At 35.7% G+C, this 20394-nt stretch overlaps 1 protein-coding gene across 1 annotated transcript; it reads left to right on the plus strand.

Moving 5' to 3' along the window:
* Nucleotides 1-189: 189 nt before the first annotated feature.
* Nucleotides 190-16031, plus strand: slc25a46 (solute carrier family 25 member 46). The gene is made up of 8 exons (XM_053485093.1): nt 190-643; nt 4353-4395; nt 4491-4548; nt 6343-6420; nt 6640-6740; nt 10424-10480; nt 11962-12019; nt 13791-16031. The coding sequence occupies exons 1-8, from the start codon at nt 397-399 to the stop codon at nt 14376-14378; spliced, it is 1230 nt and encodes a 409-aa protein (XP_053341068.1). The 5' UTR covers nt 190-396; the 3' UTR covers nt 14379-16031.
* Nucleotides 16032-20394: the final 4363 nt, after the last annotated feature.

Genomic DNA, 20394 nt, shown 5'->3' on the forward strand with positions numbered 1-20394 from the left:
ACGTTTTTGGTGGTGTTTTGCTTTTTGTAAAAATCAACCAAAACATGCTGAATGTGTACAGTATAAACAGTAGTTTTCCCATTGATGTTTTTTTAACCCGCAGAAAAACTATCGATCTGGCAACACGCGTATGACCGATCCCAGAAGGCAATCGCGCACCCGGAAGTAACGTAGGAAGTCAAAGGTTGCAGGTGAATTAGCTAGCTAGCTAAACCCTGAGGAGCGCTTGTTTTGACAGAGGAGAAAATCTCCGTTGCTATTTAGGAAACAGCAGCAGGACCGGAAAATCCTTCCAGTGTTTGAAATGCTTTGTTGTTGGCGTGGTTGTTAAAGAGGAAACGTTAATTTGTTTATTTCACGCTGACTTAAACGCTGCCCTACTGTTCCCCCATAAACATGACCTCCCGCCGCCCAGACAGCTTCGACGGCTTGGGCTACAGGGGCAGGGACGAGCCGGCATACGGCGGAGGATATTCGGGAAGGTCGTTTAACAGTTCGTCCGGCGCTGATCTGCAGCACTGGGTCACCACGCCTCCGGACATCCCCGGCAGCAGGAACCTGCACTTCGGAGAGGGCTCGCCGCAGTATGAAGCGGCTCCTGCAGCCCCCGGGGACGAGCTCCAGTCGGCTGCTCCTCCATCCGGTAACTCGTGCGCGCTGTCCTGTTCTCAGCGCCATACGTACTGTAGATCCTGTGTGGGATAAAGCGAGACACCCAGGGGCGTGTCCTGCAGCCCTCATGTCACGAGATGATGTCAGTTGCACATTAATTAAGACGTCACGGTAATGTTATGACGTCATAATAGCTTTATTAGTGAAGACAACTATTGATCAGGACTGGAAATGTATTTTCCCTTTTATTTTCTTTCTAATTTAGTCGCGTTTAACTCCCCTTTAAAGCCACTACGTTAGCAAACATTTGAGTTACGAATTTCTACGGATCTGCGAACAAATCACGGAATTAGCTCACCTGCATTGTACAAACGAAATTTAACACTGCATTGTGCCAGATACCGATATTTACAATTATACACAATATTTTCAGTGTGTAAGTCAATGTATAAGATGTCTAAAGTCCGGTATACTACACGTGTGTGTGAGGGTGCAAGAAATGAGTCGGCTTCATCGGTTTTAACGAGTCACGATGATAGACGATGTCTGTCCTGTAAAGCTGTCCTGATGGTGAATAATCCTAATTTTGGAAAATCAGAGGCCGAGTTCACGGTCCGAAACAGCTCTGAATCAAAATGCCGTCCGTTTAAACGTGCCGTAAACATCAAACCTGTGTGTTTATGCTTTGTATATTTGTATCAAAGGTGTATAAAACTCACTTTGTCAGAGTTACGAACTAACCTGACTTAAAACGTGCTCCCAGAACAGAACTCATTTGTAAGATGGGGACTTACTGTACTTACTGTCCGAACCACATGATGCCAGGCAATCACATCTTTCCGAAAACACACTTGAAGGGCAAGGCCTATCTGCTCCCTTTAATGTTGTTTTTGAGAAAGACTGGACAGGAAAGTCGACTTAAGCTGAGGAGAGCTTAGGTGTGTAGGTGGCAGTGATGCAACCTATAAAACGTGAAATTAAAAATCTGCTTTATCCAGCACTTCCACACACACGTTTTCTCGACACGTTTACTCTCGGTACCACCTGCAACTTTTACGTTAATGGCATTTGGCAGACACCCTTCTCTAAAGCGACTTAAATTTTTTTATTCTCATTATACATCTGAGCAGTTGAGGGTTTAAACCTGAGATCTTCTGGCCAGTAGTCCACCTTAACCAGTGGTTAAGACTAGCTAACTTAAGGAGTAGCTCATCTTAACCACTAAGCTGGAGTTCTGTAAGGTGGTTCATCACCACCACCTTTTAGATCTCTTTTGCCTCAGCTTCCCTAAACTTTATGGCCGACTTTCCAGTCTGGTCTTTGCACTCTTTTCCTGCAAGACATCTCATGACCTTTGTCACTTTCTAGCATTTGTTAATCACATCCCACACACTCTCCATGTCAATGTCTCATCAATATATACTCCCAGAAAACAAAAAAACAAACAAAAAAAAGTCTTCCATACATTTTTAGATTATATCATTTAGTTTTTTTTTTCTTGTAAAATACAAATACGTCTTTCATACCTTATTTTTTCAGTTTCATTTATTCCACTTTTAATAATGTTTCCGGGTTGTGTGTTTAACATTATGCTACATCATCAGCAAAATATCCAAGAATATTATTCATCAGAATAGAATAGAATAGAATAGAATAGAATAGAGAGTTGGACTTAGCATGCTCCCCTGAGGAATCCCATTTTCTACCTTACACTGACTTCTGAGCTCAAATTTTCACCCACATAGTTCTTCTGTCCAAAAAGTCCTTAACCCAATTAAACCGTTTTTCTTCAGTTCCCATCATGTGCACATTGATTAGCAGTCCCTCTTTTCAAAATACAGACTTTAAAGATACTGTTCCTTTATTGATTCGAGCTTTTCTTACTGTGTCCATAGTGTTCCTCCCTTTTCTGAATCCACTATGATAAGCAGCCGCCAAACCTCTCTTTTCCATCAAGTACACTAGTTCACAGACATGCAATGTCAAAGTGATTAGTCTGTAATTCCCTGGTACACTGACATTGGATTAATTATTTATTATTATGTTCTGGTAATCTCCCCTCCTCCCATATCCTATTATATAACAACAACACCAGCTTACTCAGACTTTACTTAAGTGCTTTGTCATACAATAACAGATTTCATTTTTACCAGGAGAAGTTTTCCATGTATTATTCAGTCCATTCTGCCATTGTTAACAGGGGATCTTGCTCACCATCCATGATTCTTTTTTTACTCAGGGCCTCCATATTCGATGATTTTGTTCCGTCTCTGCCTCTTTTCTCCACCTCATTTAGGAACTGTTCACGCTCACATAGCTTTTGACCTGCATTTCCACCTTTTCCTCGGCTGTTATTGCAGTCTTATTATCTTCATCCACCAGAACAGAGTCGCTGTACTCCCTTCTATCCCCTCCCATCCTTTTTGTCATCACACATGCCTGTTCTACCTGGATAGAATATTCTCTTTGACCTGGCATAATCAATGATCACTTTCTTCCATAAACATTACCCAGTGTGCTTTCTCCATAATTTATTTCCCTCTGACCTTTCTGTAGTTTCCTGGTTCTTGCATCTGACTACATTATCTTACATCACTTTCTATAATCCCGTTCTAATATCTTGACTTAATGCATACCAGAGAAATGCTGCTTTATGATAGGTGCACTGCAGAGAATTCGTAACTCTAATATTCATAAGTCGGAGACTACCCGTATAATTATAAATGGTTAAAAAAATAAAACCATGAACATTTGTGGATTAATTTTAAAAAATTAATTAATTTTGACACATTATCTGAAAAATCAACTTCAGGGTGGTAACAGTAATCTCGTTTAATGTCGTGCTCTATTGCTGCACATTATCGTATAACACCCCCGAGTGGTTTATTCCTTCCTTATATTTGTAAAGCTTGCAAATCACGTCAGCTTGAAACAGCATGATGTTAATTCAGATATTAAGGGGAAGTTGCATGATGTGAGTCAGCATATAAACACCGTAAATATTCAGCCCATGATTATATTAATAAACTCATGATTATATAAATGAAAAGATAAAAAACATGCACTCTTCTTACACTCCTAAATATTAAATAAGGTAAAATCCTGAATGAAGGCAGACAAATATAAATAACGAATAATGAACTTACTTTTCTGTATGAATGAATTCAAGCTTAAATGTAATAATGTTTCATTATAAAGGTTTGAGTCATCTAAGGGAATATCCAGCTGTACATTCATGTACAGTAAGCAGCTGTTGGACGGAAACACTGTTTTTGGCTTTTAACAAACATATGCACAAATGCTTCAAACAAACATTCCTCCTTCCTCCTTAAAGGCGATACTAGGACATTGATGGAGGGAGAGGACAGGATTCACACACCGGCGACTTTCACTTTGCGTAGTATTAAACTAACTGTACAGACAGCGATGTTTAACATTTTATCTAGCTGTTTCTATTCTACGTCACTATGATGTCTGTCCATCAATTAATCAATCAATATTTATATCACACTTTACAGCAACCTAAGTTGAACTTAATTGCTTCACAACATTTAAAAAATGCATAAAATGGCAATAAGATAGCAGTAAAATAAAATAAAAAAAACCACATGAAAATAAAGTTTCAAAATCAAACATTCTAAATGAGTGCGTCTTACATTTGCTCATTGAGTAAAATCTTATAGCGTCTTCTATACTGAAGTTGTGTGATTCTTTATCTTTTTCTTCTTTTTTATTTTCAGATCAGTTGAACAGATTTGCTGGTTTCGGGATCGGCCTCGCAAGGTAGCGTAGACCTAATACACTCAACGTGAGTCATGAACTTTGTCTCAATGGTGTTTATTTTAATAAACCTTTGTTTTTGTTTTTTCTTTGTTCAGTCTTTTTACAGAAAATGTTCTAGCCCACCCGTGTATTGTGTTTCGGCGTCAATGTCAGGTAATCACAAAAAACAACAACATAATATCACACACTTGTCAAATAAAGACAGGAATAAAAAAATAAATAAAAGAAAAAAATATAGATATATATATAATTTTTAAATATGGCAAGTCTGCACTCAGAAACAACGGTAAGTGCACAGTTGATTGCAAAAGTTGAAGTGCATGCCCTTTGTTGTTGGTCATTAATGGGGTTTTCCTGTAGAATACCTGCCACAGATTAAAAAAATGAAATCAGGGAAAAAAACCTTAAGTTACACATTGAGTCTTATTTAAGTTTATTTTTTAGCTTCCATGCAGCTTGCTGTAAAAGTCAGTTGGATTCAGAAACGTTGAGGATAAATGAAATACAGTTGACCTTTTACAGAGATTAAAGATTAAAGACCGAGAGCCAGAGTTTAAAAAAAAAAAAAAAAAAGAATTTAAAATAAGATTGTTTGGGTTAAACATTACCAAACAGAAATGGAAGAACCTCCTACACAGAAGAGATAAATATAACTGGGAAAAACAGATGGATTTATAAACAGACAAAAAAATAAAATAAAAATAAAAACACAAAATGAAACAAAACTGTATTGCTAACATTGTTAAGTTTAGCCAGCTTGTTCCTGTTTCTAAAAAACAAATCTTATAAAAAATAAACAATTATTTTATGAAACCTATTTCTGGAATATTAAAAAAAATTTTGATAGTATTGGCAGATTTGCTCATATTGAGCATTAATTATGAGAAAGTTGATAATGTCCACTGAATAAGACGCCTGGATATGTTGTATATGGGTTTTAAAATTCCACAAACATGTTTCATAATTGTTTATTTTTATAAGAAATTTTTAATAACAGGAAATCTTATAAATCTTATAAAAGAAAACGCTGGATAAATTTTACTATATCAAGACAAGTGTCACTTGCTAAAGTGTGATTTTTGTGCGTATATTATGTGATGCATGGTTTAGATAAGACTTGACTTGTCTTTTTAGTTAGACTTGTTGGTTTTATATGAATTTATATCAAGGAGTCATATGAGGGATGTTCAAGTCAAACCGGGACTTGTGATGAAATTTCTCATAAATAAAGGCGTAAAAACTGGTTGACGGTTACAGAAGATTTCAAGCGCAGTACAGTAATAAGTCTCTTCGCCGCAGTAAAACATTTGAACGGTTGCAAACATTTTTACAGTAGTCTGTATGCCCGTGAATGATAATCCTGTCGGAGGTGGCTCAGAGTCCACTGAAGTCGTTCCTGTGAACATTTAGCGAGTGGAGCAAGTCTGATCCTTTATAAATCAATGAATAATTTGTCGCCAACTTGCAAAAGAGACACATCTGTCTGTGGGAACTGTACACACAATTATTTACCAACACCACTTGCACATTGCAATAATTTTTTTCGGAGTTATTGCCACATCCCCCGTACAGTCCTGACCTTGCTCCAAGCCATTTCCACATGTCTGGGGCATGAAGCAGGAAGTCCGGAAACTTTCTAGCTTGATTGTATTCAAGCACTAGTGAGACACTGGGATGAGTGCATTAGTGCAGCAGGGGATTAAATAAAGAAGAACTAAAGGGAATTTTTAACTCTCATAACTTTCTTCTGTTATTCTGGATCAAAAGTCCTGATTTTATTTGAACATCCCCTTGTATATGTACAGTATATTTAATGTTTGTAGCGTTTGCAGGTTAATTCGGTGTAGATATGATTTTAAAAGAAACACAAAGTAAGCCTAACTTCACTTCTATTAATTGAACTGTAATAAAAAAAATAATTTTCGGCTTCTTGATAATGTTTCTCAGGTGAATTACCACGCCAGATGCTACCACCTGTCACCTTTATCAGCTCTTAATGTGATGTACAACGTCTCCAAATCTCAGGTAACTTTAAGAAGGCTTCATGATGTTCTTAGTATGTCCAGCGTACATCTCTGTATATCATAAGTGTAACACAGTTTCTGACTTAAAGCTGCTATAAGTAAACCATTGAAACCTGAACTTATCAATAATTGATTGCACTCGAGATCTGGAATGAATCTCAGTACTTCTTTTTCTATTTTTGTTTGTCTGTCTGTCTGTGTGTCTGTTTATCTGTGTCAGGGTCCAAAGGCTTTATGGAAAGGGATGGGGAGTACGTTCGTGGTCCAGGGGGTGACCCTCGGGACGGAGGGCATCATCAGCGAGTGCACCCCATTGCCAAGGCAAGCGACATCTGATGATTTTTCACTTTGTTGTCGTGATCTGGTGATCTTGTCAGTCACCTCAGAATCTCCCCTCTTGGTTTTAAGTTAATGGTTATCAGATGCTGAGTCAAATGAAAGTGCACGAGTCAGACAGAGAGTGTTATATATGAGGGTCCAGAATTTTACAGATTCCTCATTAGAGCACTGAACCACAATTTCTCAGTCATTATTTTAATAGTGGTTAGGTCTGATTGCTTGGTAAATAGATTTTTTCAAGTCCGGAAAAAAAAATTGACCACAGATATGACCTAAAATGTCCTCCTAAACAAAGAGATAACACATCACAGTCAAAAAACAATAGTGAGACAAACCGGGACTTTTAATTGGGCTTTATAACAGTATATTATAGGTAATAAATTTATCATTCATGGACGTATGGCCTTCTTTAAATCATTTGCACTGTTTAGAATTTTATTATATTATTTATATGTATTTTACTCAGGATAAAATCTCAATACTGTTCTGCAGTCGAAGTCTTCTGTAAATTTTAATCCTTCATTCACCAGAAATTTCATCACAAGTCCCAGTTTGACACAAACACTCCTCGTACTCATGCTTTAATTATTAAAACACATGATCTACACGTTCATCCTGACGCTTAAGGCGTTTTCTCAGCGTGTCATAGTTTTCCTCATTTTGAGAAACTATTCCCACTGGTTTCTGTTTTCTTTTTTCTTTCTTCATATTTTATATTTAATTTAAAGGAAAAAATTAACATTTGCTCCATTGGAAGCCTGGCATTGTCTGAAATCAGGGTGGAGGTAATATTGTCGTGAACCACTCATGCTTCTGAATTTCTGATCTTAAATATCATCCAAAAACCTGCAGTCTTCTCAAAATTTAGGTTTTCCTATAATAATGGAACTTATAATAAACTTATAATAAACTAAGTTTATTATACGTTTCATGATCAAGGCCCAAAGTATTTCTTTTTTATTTTACTTATATCTAATAAATATTAAAACATTTGCCCTGAGATGATGACTAAATCATCCACAAAAATCAGCTACTGTTGATGCAACTTGTAGGTAGGTGATATGATGCTGTAATTAAAGTTGCACAATAAAGCAAGAAATTTTATCACAATATATATATTTTTTATTTCAGTTAATATAAATAATGATTTAATGATTTATTACAAGGCCTTTTTATAAACAGGAAAAGAAAAGGTTTTAATTTAAGTTTTTTAATTTATCAAGGCACACAAGGATGGAGAAGTACTTAAATTAAATTAAATAAAAATTCTGACAACGGAGTGATCTTACCTCGAGTCAAATTAAATAAAGATAACAATTAAATTAATCTGCTATTCTGATCAGACATCGTTTAAATGCAATAAATATTAGAAATATCTTTTAAGTTGGGAAAAGTTATAACATTGTTATAAGTGAGCTTTAATATCTGTTTGTTGGATTCTTGGTGTGACACTCTCCCTCATGTTCTGCACTGCTTTGGGGCGGAACTAAAATGAGACAGTCCGCTCTACAGAACCGAGTTCCCATTGGTTACTCTTGTGTCTCCCAGGGAGTGGATTTAACATAAATCCCCTTGTTCTTTTCTGTTTTATATATTTTAAATATATTTATTTTTAGATATCACTTAGTCCTGCTTTTTATAATCCTTCCTTCTGGTCTCTTCCTCAGCTTGCAAAGGATCCCCTGTTATTGAAAGAGCCTTCAAAATGTAACAGCGTTAGTCACAACGCTATGATGTAATCAGTCTTTAAACTATGTGGTCTTCTTATGCATTGCTTTTAACCAGCCATCCTATCAAGTTTTTTTTTTTTTTATTGAAAAGAATATATCATTAGCAGAATATATCATTATCGTCCTATAGCCTAGCTGTAATATCAATATAGTTATAAAGTTTTTTTACAAAGCACTTTTCTGAATTATTATAATAATAATAATGAATAATTAATAATAATCATAATTATTATTATTATTATTATTATTATTATTATTATAATTACTATTATAATTATTAGTATTATTATTGTTTAATTTAATTGATTTATTTTTTGTTAGGGTTGATTTTTCATATGATTTAATTTTGTTGTTTTCTTTTTTTGTGTTAGATTTTTTTTTTATTAGTAGCTAACCCTAACCCTATATATATATATATATATATATATATATATATATATATATATATATAAACCTCCAGCCATACCTAATCATTCATAAAAAAATCTAACACACACAAAAAAAAATATTTAAATCATATGAAAAATCAACAAAGTTAGTAATCACTTTCCCTTGGTCGTTTCTGATTTTTATTTATACGTTGTAAAGCAATGCGGAAGGCGTCCAAAATGTGCAATAATCTACTTTGAACATTGAACACATTTCTAACACTTTGATCAATTTAATAGTATTGTGTTACAAAACTATAATAATTATACTGTAGTTGACAATCGTTTCACTGGCAGTTGGCTTATTATTCAGTACTTTTATAATTCTGTCATTGTTAATAATCACAGAAACTAGAAGATGACTGGACATTTATACACTACCAATCAAAACGTTTGGACACATCCTCTAACTCCATGGTCATTTCGGATTTTTATTTCTTTTTACACTTTTTAAAACAATACTGACGATGAATTATTGTGTCCACCATACACAATAATCTCTTTTGGGCAGTTGATATTGAGATGTATCTCCTACTCATGCTTTGTAAATCTTTCATAACGGCTCTAATTTGAGGTACAATTTGTGAATTGGTGTTTCTGAGGTAACTTGTGACTACTTCTCCCCTGCAGCAGAGAAGGTCTTCATGAGACCCAGTTTCATGATGGTGCCTGATGGGTTTTGCAAATGCACTTTACCAATAACAATGTTTTTGCAAGGACTGGTTCAGAAAGGCGGACCTTCATGTCTTTAAAATAGAAAAAGGAGATTTCAATCGCACAGTCCTAAGCGGGTATTAAAAAAAATGTACAGTGCCATCTGTTGAATTTTGTGATGAAGTAATATAATGTAAGTAACTTTTTAAGGTACAATAAATTTTTATTGTTTTTTTTTTATAATGTAAGGGTGTTTTCCAGTTCAGAGTAACATATCTTCACTTCCCATGGGCCGATTGCATTGAAACAAGGCCTATCTTTATGTTACCTCAAGCTCGGCCAAATACACCTGTGAAAACAATGGAATGGAAGATTTAAGTAGAAAAAGTGCTGATATGATTGCTCTTTGGTTAATATTTCTTAAATTACTAAAAAAAAATTAATATGAGTGTATAGACTTTTAATATCTACTGTCTAATATATTGCATGTTGTAAAAATGTCTTTGGGAACCCCTGTTTTTTTTCCTCATATGACCCACCCGCTGCTGCGTTTTCCTGTGTAAACCAAAAAGTTACCTTCCGTACATTAAACCATATAAAGTCATTTATAAAAAGTTAACTTTTAAAATTAATTTTAAAGTTTCACATGCTTGAATTTTCTCGTTTATCAGTGTTGGCACCTTTTCAATAGCGTAGACGTTAATGACAGACGTGACATCCGGTGGAGGACACCTTTATCTCATTTCCTTCCTACATCAAGGAAATCTCAGTTTTTAATAACGACGCAGATTAACACGTCAGCTTTCTCCAATATGGGGAACAATTTTGTTCTGAATGTTTTATTTTTCCGCAGGGAGCTGCCACACAGATGGAATCCCAAACAAATCGCAGGCCACTTTCTTCTGAAAGGGTAAGGTGTTTTACATGCATGATTCATCACATGTAACATCATGATATGATCTGAGAGACAGAGAATGAGAATGTCTTAAGGTGCATAGGGTTTTTTTTTTTTTTTAACTCACACACTGTGTCACGGGTGGTCGGGGAGTATGACCAGGTGGATACCTCACTGATGCAGAATGTTTTCGGGTTGTCCGTTTTTTTGTGGACCTACCCGAGATTAAATCTCATTATGTCAAGCGTAAGTGGTTGAAAGTTTGTAAGATGTCTCTTGAGGTCTGATTATAACCATGAGATGACCTGATTAGATTGTGGGACTTGAACTTTTCTTTCTGTTGAACTGAAATTTTTTGCATTTTTTAAAAATATATATCCAGACTGGAATCAGATTACTTCTTATGTATTCTGAATAGTAAAAAGAATTATTAATAAATACATATTTTGAATTAGATTTTTGCTAATCCAGAGATTTAAATCAGATTTCTGAAGATTTCTCACAGTCTACTGAAGAAATGAAAGCAATTAAGATGAAAATGTTGTCGTTAAGCCGGCTGCTCTTCCTTACAAACGCAGTCAATTTAAGATTCAAGGGTGCAGCTTTTACATACATAGCATTAAAAAAAGAGACCCTTCTTGATCTCCCAAAGCGTAGCGCATTCACTTTGGACATGGTGCCTGGCTTAACTGCGGTATGAAAATGTAGAAAAATAGTCTCAAACTAAAATGTCTCAGCACTCAAGCAGAGCTAGATGAAAGAGATACAGAAACAGGGCGATATATGCGAACCTCAGCATCACCACACCAACTAATGCAGATAGGTCGCCAATATTTTAGATTAAGGCTGAACAGAGCCACTTTACTTCCACATATCATAGTGAACAGTCAGTCGTGAAGATCAGATTTATAAAACAAACCGGATCTGCCTGCAGTCTTGGGCTTTGCTCAAGAGTTAGCAGGTGGATTAATGTAACTAGAATCCCAAGGATTTTACTCCTGTCATGTTAGGAAAGATTAGAGGGTAACCGACTGCATGTATCCCATCAGAACGCATCGCTAACCCTCGAGAGCTTATCTTTAGTGCGTTCTGTTGTAAACTGCTCCGTGTTGAAAGCACAGATGTGACTAATACATGCACAGAGTTCCAGTCAGTGTAACCGTGCACTCGAGCATCGGAAACCAAAAATAGCTTGGGTTATATCACAAGTGTAATATTGAAAAAAAAACTCCCCATGATAACAGATCTGGTATCTCAGGAATTTAGCCATTTCACTCACGTCTTGCTGTTAGTGACTTTAAATTGCGATCTTATCTGTTTTTTTTTTTTGTCCACTTTCCTCACTTTTACATCTGAAATTCTGAAGAAAACACACTTGCTCAGACTTGTTTGGGATTTAGTCAGGTTTTTATTTTGTGGAGAGGGAACTTCTAGCACTTGACTCGCTTATCTCGCTGTTTCATGGTTTTTGACGAGTTATTTTTTTTCTCCTCCAGTTTAACACATGTGGTTGCATTGCCGTTTTACTCAGCAAGCCTGATTGAAACCGTCCAGGTCAGTGTCATGTTTAAATCTAGATTTACTAAGTGATAAGCATAAACACACACATGCATGAAAATTAGCAATAGCTTAGAAAAAATAATTGAATTTGCATAAACAATGATGAGTTTAATTTATATATACTTTGATTTTTGAGTCTTTTTTGAATTTTTGAATTGCAAAAAAAGACAATTACATTCATATCTCTTTTAGACTTGACCAATCAAAATGCATTTATATGGTATGATTTCTGATATCAGTGATGACAAAAATCACTGTTTTTGGTACAGCTTTCTAATCTAAATCCTCAAGCTCCTCCCATTTGTTACAAACGTGTTTGAAATACACTGACTGGACAGTTTATTAGGAACACCTACTCATTAATAGCATTGTCTAAGCAGACAGTTGTATCTCACCCGGGCAACGCATCCAACCATGCAGATACGGGCCAGCAGCATCGGGTAATGTTCACATCAATCATTAGAATAGAGAAAACCTTATACTGTTGACCTCTTGGGATTTTTTTTACACGCACCACTCTCTAGAGTTTACTCAAAAAGGTGCAGTGTAGAAAACAACATCCAGTAAGTTGCGTCTCTGCAGACAGAAGAACAGGCAATAAATGGAATGATAATTCTATCAGACAGAAAACTTGAGGGAAAATCTGTTAAAAATTGCTCTGTGCAGTTGTGGTGAGAATCCACAACATGTCAAACCTTAAGGCGGGTGGGCTACAGCGACAGACAGAAAACGACGATGTCATGGTCCGAGCTCGTACGCCACCAAATACAAGTCAAGGGGTACAGGATCACCAAAACTGCATGGGTGAAGACTGGAAAAATGTAGCCTGGTCTGATGAATGGTCCAATATACGGTAAGGTCAGACTTGGCACCAACAGCCTGAATCCATGGACCTGTCATGAGTCAACAGTCCAGACTAGTGGTGGTGGTAGTGTAATGATGTAGGGAAGGTTAAGTCCAATGAATAATCGCTTGAATGCCACAGTCTGGTTGAGAATTGTACACAGTGGTCACAATGTTCCAATAGTGACCTTCAGCATGACAATATACCATGTGACAAATCAAAAATCATCTCTAACTAGATTTATGAACATGACAGCAAGTTATTGATTTTAGTGAGTTCTTCAATGTCCTTTCCAGTTCCTACAAATGTGCAGTCAACTCTTGTGGGATCCACACCAAGAATTGAGGTTGTTTCAAAAGCAAACCGTAGTTCTGATCTGACACTATAGTATTCCTAATGACGTGCACAGCAAGTGTATATTTATTTATTTGTCAATCATAACACTTACTAGAGATGAAATCGCATTTATAAGGAAAAAAAGTTTTATCCAAATTAATATTTGTCTTAATTAAAAATCTTGTTTGACAGACTTTAATGAAATGCATATTTGTATAAATATTTATGGGGTCTGAAGGAGAAATGCCTTAAAACGTTGATAACTTGGATTGATATTTTAAGATTTTACAAACAAGCTTTACTTTGTTAAACATATTTCTCTTCTGAGAGCATGAACAATATTTCTGGATTTATTATGTATGAAAATTTGAAATATATTTTATTATGTATGAAAAATGTAACTATTTTAAAATAGAATCTATTTAACACCTATTTAAAATAGAAATAAAAACAAAAATAGTTTTCATTATATGCACATAGGCAAAAATTTCACAGGCCTATTCTTTTGTATTTTATTTTGCTTTATTTGATTATGAATTTATTTTATGTAATTGAACCAAATGTTTTTCCGAATTCTTTATACAGAGCGAGATCATTCGTGACAACCCGGGCATTCTGGACTGTGTCAAGGAGGGCGTTGGGCGTATTTTGGGTCTGGGCGTGCCCCACAGTAAACGGCTCCTTCCCCTGTGGACGCTGGTCTTTCCCACCGTCCTCCATGGCGTCCTACATTACATCATAAGCTCCAGTGTGCAGAAGCTGGTGTTGTACGTGCTGCGTCGCCGCGGTGCCGCCAACACGTCGCCCAAGCGCACTGAATTCGGAACGGAGACGGTCCAGAACATGCTGGACGCCTATTTCCCGGAGCTGATCGCTAGCTTCGTGGCCAACCTGTGCGCTGACGTGCTCCTGTTTCCTCTGGAGACCGTCCTGCACCGGTTGCATGTTCAGGGAACGCGCACCATCATCGATAATACCGACCTGGGCTTCGAGGTGCTTCCCATTAACTCGCAGTACGAGGGGATGAGGGACTGCATAAACGCAATACGGCGCGAAGAGGGTCCGCTGGGCTTCTACAAGGGCTTTGGGACCATCGTGATTCAGTACTCGCTACACGCGACGGTTCTGCAGATCACCAAGATGATTTACTCAACACTGCTGCAAAACGCCTGAGGCGAACATATCGAATACGGCGCTCACGGGTCCTTGGAACTCTTTATTTCGTCAGACATCTGTGTTATGATTTCAGGAAGCACTTGCATGAAACTTTGATGTATTCGCAAAAGTAATGTCAGGCTGCCTTCGCACTCTGCATTTTTCTGTTTTTGTTTCGTTTTTATAAAGAGAAATTGTTGGCCACACCCCTTGGCACTGTAATCATAACAACACTATTATTATGATTAACAAGTCTGGCTTCTGATTGCATAGGCTAGAGATCAGCTAGTTTGTCTATACTGATGGTATAAAAGAAAAAATGTGATGGCATTGTTAATCCTAAACCTGCTTACACTCCCTCAGTAACCCTGTGCTCACACTAGGACATGGAGACACCGTCATACTGTAGGTGACAGCGTGAGATTAAAACTTTCAAGTTTTATTTCTGTCATTTATCCTAAGTTTATCCTCATTAACTACATATGGAGGCGTGATGGGGAGGTATTACTAATCGTAGAACTGGTGTTTAAACAATTTGTTTAAATAGTTTGTGTCGCTTATAACATTCTCTTCGAAAAACTACAAACGAATCAAATCTCTCACTAGACTTGATGAGACATTGACATGTCCTCACCAGATTGGTTCAGGCATCCTAAACCGTTTGGACTTTTCAATTTACTGTGTATGACGGAGGGGAAAACCTCAGCAGTGGCAGGGCTTTATGATTCTTCTGTTCTGTTCACCTTAAAACAACCCTTAGATAACGACTGAATGACTAAATAAACTTGATTTGGCAAAAGCTACACAAAGTTTCCCCGGTGCTTCTAACCCAAGACCTAAGACACAGATAAGAGATGGGCGTTCAGCTCGTTTTTGCCCTTAGGGTAAAAGTGAAAAAATGAGTGGACTCGTGGTAAAGGTTGCAACTAAGGGAGAGTCCCAAGGAGATCAATACCATTGTTCTCATCAGGTCCTCTTTTTGGAATTCTAACCTAGAACCTTTTTAAAAAGCGGGTATTAAAAATTATTTTCAGACCCCCAATGTTTGTGAATACAAGTGTTCTTGTAGGATTGTGTGCTTATATTGTGTGAGAAAGCTGCCTTTAGAATAAGGATTTCATCTTAAAAGGTTGAAGCTCATTTGTTCTACTAAATCACCACAGCTTTCTTTCTCTGTCTGTGTGTGTGTGGATATCTTTCTCATTTTTCTTTTTCCCTCTTTTTCTTCGTTCTTCCTTAACACGATTTCTTTCCCTGTCGTGCGCTTGCTGCGTTTTCTGCACAACCCAAATTTCTACAGTCTTGCCTTCAGTAGAAGCACTTTCTCTTTTTCAAACACGCAATTAGAAAGTTTTCCTTTAACCCCTTCAGGACCAGTGTATGGCTATTTGTTTTACACGAACATAATTGTAAAGTGTTATTTAGTTATTTGCACCCTGGTGAATATTTGTAATGATGTATATATTAGAGGAAATGTTTCCAATCTGCTTTCTGCAAGGGTGTACAGTATGAGCGTGCCGTATCGCATTAGCACTGATTTATAGTTATCGTGTCAAATGTCGCCTGCAGCACTTTGTCTGGAAGGAAATGTATTGTTTTAAGCTGCACTTAACAGAAAAAATAATATATACAATATTGGGTACTGTGATTGAAAATAAATGTGTGGAATCATTTGTGTGTATATTAATTCATTAATTATTATTATTATTATTATTGTTTATTTTTTTAAATGAGTAATATTCGAGGGGAAATCAGGACTTCGGTACGGTAAAACGTGAATGGTGCAAGCGTTTTAAAGAAGGCAGTATGTCCGTGTATAGCGATCCCGGCCCAAGACGTTCCTGTTAACATTCATTCAGCAACTGGAACGCCTGATCCTTGTCGCCATCTTATTGCAGAGATGCATTTGTCTGTGGAAACTGTACACACAATCATTTCCAAACAACGCTTGAACATTACAGGAACTCGGCTGGGAGTTGCCGCCACATCCAAGCCCACATTTTTGGGTCATTAAAGGGGTTCCTGGGAGGCCAGAAGAAGCTGTCTGTTTCTCAGAGGGAATCTTTAAAATGTCCTTGAAGAACGTCATATGCTGTGGAATCACTTTAAATGTTAGAATAAATTCCTTACTAGTTTTATTCAATCAGTATTAAAGTGGTATTAATTTTAACAGATTTGGTCCAAGCCCACATTATTTACAGTTACCGATAACTTTGAATTTAATAGGTCAGTCAATATTGACAATACCGTAATATGTAGTATACAGTATTACATTTTAACAAAAACTAATAAGTGACAAACACGCACAAATCCTCCTGGCTGTGCTTCTTCGACCCAGAGGGATCCTGATTCTAGAAGGACTGCTTTAAATCTTTATCCTTGAAGAAACAAAATGGGAAAAAAAAATAATCCTTAGGTGCTAATCGGTAGAAACGGTGTCATGGAATTCTAATGAAAACTCTCAAAGGGGTTCGGTGGACTTTATTTTACAGTTAATTAGTTACAGTAACCAGTTTAGAGATTCAGTTTCCTCTAGAGGAATCAGCTTTACAATGTTACAATACTTCAACCAACAGACATTTGGGTATACAGTATGTTACACAACAAAAATGTCAAAATTTAATATTATTTTTTCTACTTGTAAACGCAGATAAAAAAATTATTTTTACTTTATCTTAATTTGATTGCGTTTTTTTAATGATTTTTGTCTTAATGAATTTTATGCAGTAAAGGAGATCTCAAAAGTCTCTATATACAGGGGAAATTAACATTCATGACAGTTCCTGAATAAGCCATGAGAATGATTTAAATACATCATTTTTATTTTTCAAAAGTGTTTGTAAAGGTTATCTAAAAACAATATACATACAAAACCAGTCAGAAGTTTGGACACAAGTTTAGATTTATTTTCTACATACCAGAACAATACAGATTAAAAAAAAATTATCTAAACTATGAAATAACACATGTGGTATTATGTACTGTAACTGAGTATGTATTTTCAGACATGAATGCCAACTGTTCTGGAATAGCAAAATAATCCTGCAAGAACAATATTGTCAAATGTATTTGCAAAACCTATCAAGCGTCATGATAAAACCTGCTCTCATGAAGACTATCAAACTTACCTCTGCTTAATTTAGAGGTACCAGCCTCAAAAACCACCAATTACCAGTTTTAAAAGTCTTTATTTCTCTATATAATCCCTTGCTACACTACTGCTTTTATTATTACTTTTTTTTTTTACACAAAACCACATAGAATTGAAAGAGAGGTTGCTAACTTTTGCACATGACCATATGATCCCCTGCTACACGAATGCCCTTTCCCACGAGTTTCACTAGTGACTGGATGCCAGCAAGGTAGAAAGTTTTCTCAGTACAGTACACCGAAGCCATAATCAGATATTTATAATATAATTTATATATATAATACTTGCACTGTTCAAATGTTTAAGAGTCTATGTTTGTCTTCTGTAAATGTCAAAAGATTTTATGAGTTCATTCACCAGAAATTTCACCTCATGTCCTAGTTTGACCTGACAGCTTAACAAAAAACAAACAAACAAAAAATGCCTTACATGTAACATTTACTAATTCATTTGAATGAGGAAGCAAATATCTTAAACATGCTGTTATGGGACAATAAACAATAATGCATTGGTGTGAAGTCTATTTTGTTTCCTATAACATAATTATTTTATATTTATAACATATTTATTCATTTCAATCATTTTTTTATTTAAAAATAATTAAAATCCATTCTCAATTACATTTGCATGAAAACAAATAGTCTTTTAAAAAAGCACAGTTTGTCATGTTTTTGTCAAGTAACAGCTTGAGCACTGACACTAGAGACTCCTTCCATATACAGTATGTCTCTCAATTGTGTCCCCCCACCCTTAATTAATTTGTTAGCTGTTACTGTAGAAGTGATGATATATTAGAACAAATGAATTAATATTAACCATTTACTTAATATTAACCCATAGTGTTTTATATCGGGACATTTTATACATTTTATCCATAACCACATTGAGTGTTCTATAAATACACACTATATACGTATATATAAACCAGTAACAATGTGTACCAGTAAACCCTGCAGGACAGCTCATGATAAACAATAATACTTAAGAATACACTGAGGTGAGATTAGAGAAAGTCTCTGTGATGTGGTGAAACCTCTAGAGACTTATCCATTCGATCATTTTTATGAGTCATGTCTGCTATGTGACACCTACAATCAAAATTTAGCGTCCATCGCTGTTCGAATAATTCTGTGAATTTGCCATGGAACGCTTATAGTCCAGTCAACTGCATCAGAACATGTGGGGTTTTCAGATTTTGACTCATCAAATATAGCAAGTCAGAGATGTGTAAGCACTTCTCCAATGCCACAAAAAAAAGGGGGAAAAATAACAAAGATAACAAGGCTGATAAAAAATTGGAGCACTTAATTTGTACCGGGTTCGGGTATAAAAGAACCTCAGGCAGTCGAACCTCAGTCAAGTCAAGGTGAAGGGATGCTCAAGATGCAGAAGAACAGGCTCGCTGGTAAGAGATAGATTAACCCTTGTTCAGAAGGTGAAGGTTTGTCTGTTTTGGTGCTTGGAGCTGGAATGAACTTGTGAATTTCTTTTCTACTCTTCACAGTGGTTTGCCTCATTTTTGCAGTCCTGACTTTAAAATCAGGCATGAGCAAAGCAGTGGACTCCTGTCATTTGGAATTGCACAAGTATGCCCATCATCTAATTAGTCCTGAAGTGAATGTGAGTTTTTAACAGTTGTTGAAACTATTCTGTGTCTGAGATTTTTATGTGTAAATATTATCTGTTAAGTTAAATGTTAAATGATTTCCAGAATCTGACATTTTCCTATGTTGTAGTGAAGAAACTGTAATAAAATGTAAAAACTTTCAACTGCTGTTGATTATACAGTGTACAGTAACTGGTGTTATTTGATTTATTTATTTATTTTTAGTTTCCCTCAGTGAATTGTGAGAAAATAAAAGATCATAAGGTAAGCGTCATTATGTATTTTATTCCAATGCTGAATATAAACGTTATTTCAATGTCTCTACTAACTATCAATCAAGTTTGAAAGTCTAAAAGATTGTGTTCTCAGTTGTTTTTTTTCTCCTTTTCAGATGGCAAATAGTACTAGATGCATTTTTAAATGGAGGAAAGTACTCTACACAGAACCTAGGGAATCTCAGGAGTTAAAACAATTAGAAAAAATAACGAAGCACCTTAATATCAGTATTGTAAGGCCATATCCATTTATTTTACTTTACTTGAGTTGGTGGTTTAAAGATAAGCATTACAAAAAAGTTTTAACTTCATTCTGTTTCATTTTATACCAGATGAACGTCTGTCCTAACCAGAAACGCCAGCAAACCTCTGTCTGCAGCCCAGAAGATTGTGTGCGCAGGTTCATGAGATGTTGGTGCAAATATCTGGAAACGAACCCGTAATTTATATGCCTATTTTATGTTTTTTGTTTACTGCCAATGATCTCGGATTAGAGTTTTTGACTCACTCTGCTCTTGGCTTTAAAACCTGATTCGTCTCAAGGACGACTCGGTTGATGGAAGAAGGAGTTTTGTTGTTGAGTTGTTGTTGTTGTATTAATGCAGTGAAAACACTAAACTGTGTAGCACTGTAACTTTGCTGTGATTAGGGATTACTATTTAAAGCCTTTATTTATTTAGACATTATATGCAAACATGAACTTTATTACTTCTTGTTTTTTAATTTTACAGATTTCTTTCCTGGTTTTAATTTGTATTTATTTTTAATGTTTTTTAACAGTGTTATTTTGTTATTTTTAAAAAATAAAGTTTAACAAAAAGAAATTGTACACTGTAGTTCTTTTAACAAATACTTTATTTACTAAAATAAAAAATCTGAAATAAACACTTTAACTGAAATCGCTTTTTGACTAAAATCTTTTTTTTTTAGATTTAGTTCAGGGTTTTTCAATTTTATTTATCTATCTATTGATTTATTTATTTATTTTCAAAATGTGTTTAT

This window comes from Clarias gariepinus, chromosome 24 (assembly GCF_024256425.1).
Source record: "Clarias gariepinus isolate MV-2021 ecotype Netherlands chromosome 24, CGAR_prim_01v2, whole genome shotgun sequence".
Taxonomy (NCBI): Eukaryota; Metazoa; Chordata; class Actinopteri; order Siluriformes; family Clariidae; genus Clarias; species Clarias gariepinus.